Source organism: Protopterus annectens, chromosome 2.part0, assembly GCF_019279795.1.
Source record: "Protopterus annectens isolate FY-2018-M chromosome 2.part0, PAN1.0, whole genome shotgun sequence".
Taxonomy (NCBI): Eukaryota; Metazoa; Chordata; order Ceratodontiformes; family Protopteridae; genus Protopterus; species Protopterus annectens.
Genome location: NC_056728.1, coordinates 213,204,926 through 213,214,628, shown reverse-complemented (window position 1 = coordinate 213,214,628; position 9,703 = coordinate 213,204,926). Strand labels below are relative to the sequence as shown.

Here is a 9,703-nt window from a genome sequence, read left to right as displayed (position 1 = left end):
CCAGTACACCTTACAGACATTACCTCTTTCTCATTTAATTCTTCTTTCTTTCTCCTTCCTTTCTCCTCCTATTTCTGTATTCCTCAACTTCCTTCAACTCTCATGCCTGTATCGACCTTCTTCCTTTTCTTCATCTATTTATTATGCAGAGATGGGGCGAGCTAATAATGCACCTGATATTGCCCACCCCAAAATAAATATAATAAATAAACAAATAAATAAATAAAAAGCTCTTTTCTGCTTTTAAACTGCTTGCTGCAGTTTATACCCCACAGTGAGAATTTACATTGATCACCTTCCACCACAAAGTAATACTGGTATGCATAGAATAGCAATCAGGATCAGTCAGCTGTATCTCCTAACAGCACACCCTTTTGCCCCATCCAGCTACTGTCTATATCAACATAAACTCAGTAAGATAAAGCTTTCATATTATGTTATATTAACCACAAATGTGGCATGTTAGATTACTAACTCACTTACCATTGAAATTATTACTGTTTTTGTTTAGAACTATTCCAATGACTGCGGAATTTTTATCTGCGGACCTAAGCTAAAAATGAGCCTTGCTCAGTTGGACCATCTCATTCCACACATGTAAAATAAATAAAAACAAACAAAATAAATGCATTTGTTTTGTTTACCAGGTTAGACATTTAGAGGAGACGCAGTTTTAATGGAGGACTAAGAAAAGTAATCAAAGGGACTGCTTACAAGTAAGGTAGTCTAACAGGAGAGAAAGTCCACACAAAATTTGGATGGGGTCAGTGATGAATAAAAGATAAAACATTACTGCTAACAAGCAAGGCTCCGCGCAACTTCAGTGCAGTCTAACGGAAGCCAAATTCCACTCACAATTTGGATAGGGACAGTGGGAGGGAGTGTTGAGATGGACAAAAGAGAACACAAATTACTGTAATTAATAAAAATAATAATATGTTATGAACTCATTATGGTAAGTACATACCTTCCTTCTGCCTTAACAGTTAGGACAGTGTGCCAAGCTAACAGAATCCAGAGAGATACTATAGAAGGATATTCTGGAGAATGGTAGAACCAAAAGATGCTCTGGACCTGGACTGCAGGTCAAGCTTGTATTGAGACATAAATGTATAAAACGAAGACCATGTGGATGTTGCAGAAATATCATCAATTGGAACCACGGAAAAGAAAATCACAGAGGTAGCAACCACACTTCTAGAATGCACCTTAGGCTTAGAAGGTAACAAAAGCCCTGCAGCTCTATAAATAAAGAGGATACAATCTGACACCACTCTGGACAGTGTAACCTTAGATACACTAGAACCTAGCTTAGTCTCTTCAAATGCTGTAAGAAATGTAGCTGATGATGGACATCTAACCTGTGACGAAGACATTCATCTTATTACAGTAGTTTGGGGAAAAAAGTGACAAATTAAAAGTTTGGCTCATGAAGAAAAGCTGGATTAGTCCTAAGGAGACCCTGTCCTTATGGAAAAACAAGTGTCAAGGTACACATGACAAATCCAGCAGTTCTGAAGTCCTCCTGCCTGATGCAACTGTGTCCAAAAACAGTTTTCCATAACAAAAATTTCAACTCAGCAGTGGCTGACTGCTCAGAAGAGACCTTAGTAAGGCCCTGCAGTGGAATAATAGTGTCCCATAATAGCACTGGATCCATTAATGGTCAAAGCAAAAAAGGGATTCTGAAAGTTGGAGGGAAGCTATGGAATTATGCTGTTCTCCCACATGAAAATTTGAAGTGGTTGCCAGCTGGACTTTAACCACAGAGCAATTAGCCCATGTATGAAAAAGGTCTGACAACACAAGTAAAGAAGGTAAAGAAACTGAAAAGATATCTAAACCTTTGAAGTATGCCCGAATAGTAAACCTCATCCACTTATTCCTGTAAAGTCTCCTAGTCAAGGGATTCTGTAGAGAGGTTAAAACATGGATAAATTTAGATGAAAGCCTAGAATTTCTGGCCATCATAAGCAGGACACTGTCGCACATGAACACTATTGAATTTATGCTGAATGACAACTTTAAAACACAAAAAATATATAGTATTGCAAAATGGAGCGACAAGTGGAGTCATCTAAACATGTGAAGCATTATGAAACCATTGCCTTGTGAATTTTTTGAATGTCTCAAACCCCCCCCCCCCCAAGCCCAAAATTCTATAAAACACTGCAATGGATGCCCAGTGACCAAAGTGTGTGTTGCATAGCTCCCAGCTGTTCTTGGAGGATAACGGACCCTACGACTGAGCATATGTAGTAGTATGGCTGCTTTCCAGTCTTCTGGAGACAAAGAAAGGCATTACACAGAAATAGTTTTTATTTTATTTATTTTTTTTTTTTTTTTTTTTTTTTTATTTTTCATTTGTTGACCGGGAATGTCGTCTCCTACTAGGTTCCACAGTTTTTTTTTCAGCGGAGGGAGAAGGAGATCAGAAATAGAAGAAAATGACCATTCCAGAAAAGTCTGAGGGTCAGAGTATTATTAACAAATCTATGAAAAGGACAACTTCATGTCTGGACAACAGGAAACCTCCAGCAGCAGGAGTAGCTTACTGATGATGCAGAGAATACCCAAAAGACCATCTCATTGGTTAATATCCCTAAACACAGTGCACACTGAGGTATGCAGTCAGATTTTACTAGTAGGCTAGCTCTGAACAATAACTGTTTGGCCTCAGGGAGGATGGAGGTAGTCATCTAGGACAAAGGCCATCAGCTGACTACCTGCACCATTAAGCAGATAAGCATGAGCCCTACACAACTCATGTACATATTCAGAGTATTCCAAGGGTCATTATCAAGTGTCATGCTTTGTACACAAAGTTGATGTTAACTATCAGACATCTTGTGCATCACAGCTCATCCGGTAGACCACTAACACTTACTGTTTAATCAGTTTTCATGCAAGTTACTTTATTATGCTGCTGCACTTTTCATCATTCTTCTCTTTCGCCCTTCACGATCTTGCACATGAAAGCACAACACATGAAATATACTCTCAGATTATTTAAAGAAAAAGAAGTAAACAAGAACTTGCTGGATCAGACCACCTGAAGGGATCTAACAATTTACTCAGACTTCTGACTCACAGATGGTATATTTTATAGCTAAAACTCAAACCCTATGGCAGACTGTTTAAGTTAAACCTGAACAAACATCATGGGCCGGACAATTTTCCATAGGTTGGCATGTGCTTTTGCCAGTTAATGACCCTGTTCCTTAATGCGATTTCTGTACAACGGCCTGGCCAATTTTTAACAGCAAACATTCTACTCACACAAACATGAATTAATAATAAACTGTACCTTGTGTGTAATGCGAGAGGTTTTTTTTTGTAATCCGTTTACATTTAGAGTCTTCATGCTTTGAGCTGACAGCATCATTTCGGATATATTCAATCAACAAGCAGCAATAAAGTAATTCATCAACTGTCTCAATAATTCAATCCACTCACCTGTCGTTGTACAAACATTGTGACCAGCTGCTTTGCTAAATCAAAGGATGATTCCACCCCTGGTGGAGAACGTCCCATTGAAAAACCAACATCCAAGCAAAGTACGACAGCAGACTGGAGAAAAAAAAAAAGTTCACATCAATAAATACAAACGTATCTGAACTGTATTTACACATGTGTTTACATACACACACACACACACACACACACACAGTGCAGAACAAGGAGTGCTGTGGTCAGTAGTTTCCCTGGATCTGTTTTTTTATTTTTTTCACCTAGCGTCACTGTGGACCACTATTATTCTGAAAAAAATCATTGTATGCATGCTCTGGTATAGCTAAGTATACTACGTGCGGTTATTACAATTTCATCCTCGTAACCTGAGGTTGTGTGGCTTTCTGTACAGTTTAATGTATTCAGAAATCCCTAATGGTCAGAATCTTGGGGGTCAACTGCACAATAACATGCAGTTCCTTTTATCACAAATCCTGTTTGCTGTAGCATTCATCACGAAAGTCAGATTAGCCTCTTCATCACAAGTGCTTAATTATTTTTGAAACAAATACTGCAGTCTTGAACTCTGAATATAAGGTTACGTGCTACTTTTGTGTATTTTATTTATTATTTTATATACATTTGTTGACCGGGAGTGTCTGACTGGACGTAGGTCCATTTTCAGCAGAGGCCTGGGGAGAAAAGCTCCACAGTTAAAATAGAGAGACAGTAGTTACATTGGATTACATAGCGATTAACAATTTAACATAGCAATTACTTGCAACATATTTACAGATGAAGAACATAGTACATCAGTAGAGAACTAGAATCTTTATCTGTGAAGTACATAACAGACATTAACAAATGTTACAATAAGAAGTTCCTGCTGTATAATAAGTACTAGGTTTATGAACATCTGAGCTTGCTATAATCAAGGTAATTAGTGGAGTGGAAAGAAAGGTAGTGGTTAGATGGGGTGGGTGATAGAGTGGGAGTTGCAAGGGCATAGCCAGCATGTTTTTAGGTGCGTTTTTAGTAAAGTTTTGAAGTGGGTGCATGATGGTATGGAGGTAATTGTGGGTGGGAGGGAGTTCCATAATTTGGCTATGGTGCAAGAGAATAGTGCTTCACCAGCAGAGTTATTGGCTTTAGTGATCTGCAAGTGATTTTTGTTGCTGGATCTTAGTGGTCTGGTGGTGCGATAGGGTTGGAGTAGATTCTGGAGGGATGGGACATTTAGTGGATGGTTTACTAGTTTGTGGGCAAGTGAGTTGATACCATTGAAGGAGGTGAGGGAGTTCAAGACAGCCCAGTTCAGCAAGTGAGAGACAGTGGTGACTACGGTAGGATGCCCCTGTGGCGAATGTGGCGATTTTGATGTAGCAGGTCTCTAGCTTGTTTAGATCGCATTGCATTAGGTTGGTATATATTGGAGAGGCATAAAGTAGGGTGGAGATAAGGTGGGAATTTGCTAATGAAATCTTTCCTGCTTTGGTGAGAAGTTGCTTATTTCTGTATAACGCTCCTAGTTTTTTTGTGGACTTTTTTTATAGTCATGGATATGTGAATGTCAAATTTTAGTTTATTGTCTATTTCCACTCCTAGCAATTTGGTGTGTTCAGTTGGGTATATAGTGGTGTTGTCTTTTGCTGTAATGTTATAAAGTGAGAGTTGTTTTGAGTATGTTTGGTAGGTTGGAAGATGAGTAGTTTAGTTTTGTTTGGGTTGAGTATTAATTGGGAATCGGATAACCAAGTTTCAACAGAGGAAAAGGCTTCCTGTGTGACTTTCTGCAGTTTGGGTAGGGACTGGGCTGAGCAGATGATGGTTGAGTCATCTGCATATTGTATGAGTGTGCCATGTTTGGTGGCAGAGGCTAGATTATTGGTGTAAACAGAGAAGAGTAGGGGTCCAAGATGGATCCTTGGGTAACCCCTATGGAGACAGGTAGTTGGGGAGATATGTCATTCTGCCATACAACGGATCGTTGGCGGACAGACAGGCAACTCTGAAATCAGTTGGTGACTGATTGAGAGAAGTATAGGTTGAGGACAGAGATAAGTTGTTTGTGTGGGACCATGTCAAATGCTTTAGATAGGTCTAGGAAAGTAGCAGAGGAGAGATGGCCATTGTTTTTATGCTGAAGGATAGTGTTAGTAAAGGAGAGTAAGGCAGTGGTGGTGCTATGGTTTGGTCGGAAACCATGCCGAGTACTGGAAAGGAGGAAGTCTGAAACCTGAGTATGTATGCATCTCTCTAGTATTTTGGAGAGTGGAAAGAGAATAGCTATGGGGTGGTAATTGGTTAGTTCTGTAGAGGGTCCACCTTTGTGGAGGGGAATTATATGCGATACTTTCCACAGTGTGGGAACGTAACTTTCTGACAGAGATCGGTTAATCAAGATGGATACTGGGTAGGCCAGAATATTAACTACGATTTGTAGGCATTCACTTGGGTGGTTGTCTGCTGCTAATTTGGTGGGTTTAAGTTTAGTTAAGGGTTTTTTTATGTTGGAGTTACAGGAGAAAAAGAGAAGGCAGTGGGGAGATTACTAGTTGAAGGTGTGGGTTGGACGGGAGGGGGGTTGTGTTGTTTAGCTACTGATAGTATGGTTTGTGTGAAGTGTGTGTTGAATGAGGTAGCAATATTTTCTGAGGAGTGAGGGATGTTAGGAGGAGGGGTACTGACTTTACCTGGGTGGAGGATGGAGTTTATGGAGGACCAGAATTGTTTGGGGCTGTGTTGTGAGGCGTCTAGGGCAGACTGGTAGTATTGGAATTTATCCTGTTTTCCCAAAAAAGGTTGGGTTGGTAAAGTCCCCTTCCCTTTTGGAAAAAAAGAAAGGTAAGTGGGTGAATAGAAATTTTTGGGGTTGGAAAAAAGGCTTCCGATAAAATTTTTAACCAGAAGCTCGGCTAAAAATTGGAAAGGGGTTTCTAACAAAAATTGAGATCCCAAAGGGGTTTTCTTTTTTTTGCCCCCAAAAAATTGTTTAACAAAGGAGGAAAAAAAGGTGGGACCTATGAGCAAAAAGGAGATAACTTTGAAAAAGGAAAAATTTTTCCGTAACCCGTAAATTTGAAACCAATTTTAGGAGAAAAAATTTTGGGACAAAATAAATTTTTTTGGACCATTTCTTGATAGGTCTAGGAAATACAAAAAACCTTGTTTTAAGTTTAAATAGGTTTAAAAAAGAAATGGGGGCTTTTTTGGTGGGAAAATGGGATTGGAAAGGGGTGTTCTGAGACCAAAAATGTTGGATCCAGGTGGAGGTAAGAATTCTAGGGGGGAATGGGGATCTGTGAGGGCCAATTTTGGAGAATATTTGTCTTTCCCGTTGGAAGTAACCCTTTGGGGAAAAGACGGGTTTAAAAAAGGGGTACTGGGAGGCCCAACTAAAGATATTTCACTTGGGAGGTTTTGCCAAAAATTTTGGGGGGTTTAAATTTAGAAAGTTATGTTGGAGGTTCCCAGAAGGCAAGGGGTATATTTAAGGTTGGGGTTAGGGGGTTTTTTTGTTGTAATTGTTGGAAATTGTGTTTTGGGAGAAATTTTCTGAAGGGGTTTTTGGGGGTTTAAAAGGGGGGGTCACAAAATTGGGGGGGGTGGATTTTTGGAGGAAGAATTGTTTGGGCTTGTTGGAGGTCAAGGGGGGTTTGGGGTTTGGGAAACCTGTAAAAATAAAACCTTGAAGTTTAGGAAACTGCTGTACTTCTTCTTGATTTGGTTTATCCCCGGGCCCTTTCTGATTTTCCCTTTTGATGGGGGGGTGGGTTTGGTTTTGGAAAGTCTTAAAGGGGGTGGTTTGGGTCAGGGAAATGTTTAAAAATTCAACCCCACAAACATTCTTTTGAATGCCAAATTTTTTTTGAGGGGGGAGATTGGAGTGGGGGTTTGTTACATTTTGGGGGATACCTTTAGCTTTATAGGATTTTTTTTTGGAAGGGGAAAAATCAAGAGGGTACTGTAAGCGCCGTTTAAATGCTGGGTCCTGACTATACCCAAAAGGGAAATGGGGGATTTTTTTTCCGGGGGGGGGACTGGACTATTGGGTTAACCCCGAAAGGACATGTTTGGAGGGTTCCCGAAAAGGATTATTTTAGAAAACCCCAAAATTTCTTGGGGGGTGGTTTACCAAATGAGGGGGCTGTGGGTTTTGGCCAGGTGGGGAAATACTCCAAATTTTGTTTATGGGTTTTTTTTGGTTTTTTTGAATTTGGAAAATTTCTTAACCTTTTTTGGGGGCTGATAATTTTAAAAGGGGTGAGAGCTGTTAAAAATCCACAGCCTCCCTTTTTTGAACCAGTCTATTGAAATGAAGGGAACCTTTGGGGTAAAGTTACTAAGTGATTTTGCCAGGCGAGGAAAACTTATCGGGAAATCAAGCTATGGTGGAAAGGAGTTCCCGGAAATTTTTGGATATAAATCCAAAATTTGGCTTAGTGGGTCCTTGGCTAGGCGTAAAATGGGGAAAATTTGGTAGCTGATTGGGATTGGGTGAAAGGAGGGGTTTGGGGGAGCCCCCATTCTGTTTTGAAGGAGGGGGTTTTGTTTAAAAAGGGAAGGTTTGGATAAAAACTTATATGTGTTTGGTAATATTGGTGGGAATTACATTTTTGAAAGGGGGCCAATTTAAATTGTTGGAGAATTGGGGGTGAAAAAGGGGGGGTTTTTATTGGTGGGGATGAGAGGGTGACCCCCCCTTTGGGGGATGTCAGGTGAATTGTGGGGTGAAAGAGTTTTTAGGTGCCCTACAGAGATCTGCGGGACATAAGAAGGATGCTGTACCCTTTGGTTAGGATTTTATAAATGGGGGGTGGAAAAAAATTTTTAAAATAAACTCAAACCCAGCAGTACTTTTAACTGCTGTGCTCCTTTATTCAACTGCGGTGGTGGTGCTGCGGTAGCGTTGTCCCGTTCGATTCTCATCTAGAGCGTCTTGTGTGTGGAGGTATACTTGAATGGTGCATGCCTTCATTGAAGGTTGTGCGTCAGGGCTGGTAACCCGGTACGTAAAAATCCACTACCAATCATTAGCGGACCGGAGTTCCGCTGTGGCGACCCCTACCCGGGAAAAGCCAAAAGACACAAACACACATTTCATGTAAAAGAAAACCAATTACAGCTTAAAGTACATATGCATAAAGTAAAACTATAAATTATAGGTTAAAGGGTGTATATATTAATATCTATAGATACATATATGTCTATACATACGTATTTATGCATCTATAAACACGTGTGTGTGTGTATATATATATATATATATATATATATATATATATATATATATATATATATATATATACATATATATACACACACACACACACACACACACACATACACACACACACACATACACACACACACACACACGCACACACACACAATGATATATGACAAGCCACGGTGGTGCAGCGGTTAGCATCGTCGCCTCACAGCAAGTGGTTCTCCTGTTCGATTCTTGGGTGGAGCGCCTTCTGTGCGGAGTCTGCATGTCCTCCCTGCGGTTGAGTGACGTTTAAATACATGCAGGTAGGTGCATGTGTGAATGGGTGTGCCTTCGCTAAAGGTTGGGCGTCGGGCTGGCACCTCGGCACCATAAAAATGTACTGCCAATCATAAGTGGACCGGCGTTCCGCTATGGCGACCCCCTAATCGGGAAAAAGCCGAAAGACATTACTTTACACACACGCATATATATATATATATATATATATATATATATATATATATATATATATATATATATATATATATATCTACACACACACACACACACACACACACACACACACACACATCTCTTCATTGAAAGACCATTTCACTGAAGCTCATTACTCTAAGGCAAGTCAAAGGTATCTGCTCTTTTCACAACTGTAGTACGATCCTGGTGTTAGCATATATAGTTAGGGAGTGTTGGGGGCACAGGCCCCCACATTGGGGGGTGTGGTGGGCATAGCCCCCCACCTAGTTGGTTTTTACCAAATAATGTAAAACCAAACCAGACAATAGAAAACCAAATTAAGTAGGGGGCACAGCGCCCAACACACTCCCCCTAACTATATATACTAACACCAGGATCACACTTTGTTGTTGTGTCTTTCGGCTTTTCCCGGTTAAGGGTCGCCACAGCGGAACTCTGGTCCGCTAATGATTGGCAGTTGATTTTTACGAGTTGCCAGCCCTAACGCACTACCTTCAACGAAGGTACGTCCATTTACGCATGTCTCCACGCAGGAGACGCTCA

General features: G+C 40.4%; 1 protein-coding gene across 3 annotated transcripts in view; it reads right to left on the bottom strand.

The window, feature by feature from the left end:
* XRCC5 (X-ray repair cross complementing 5) overlaps positions 1–9,703 on the bottom strand; it is a 2,194,257-nt gene that overhangs the window by 2,107,975 nt on the left and 76,579 nt on the right. For 2 of the 3 annotated variants that reach the window (XM_044060671.1, XM_044060672.1), the window contains exon 2: positions 3,457–3,570. In XM_044060671.1, coding sequence (XP_043916606.1) covers positions 3,457–3,570 — 114 coding nt within the window. Of the gene's footprint in view, positions 1–3,456; positions 3,571–9,703 lie in introns of those variants that run through there. The other variant, XM_044060673.1, reaches the window with a different exon arrangement.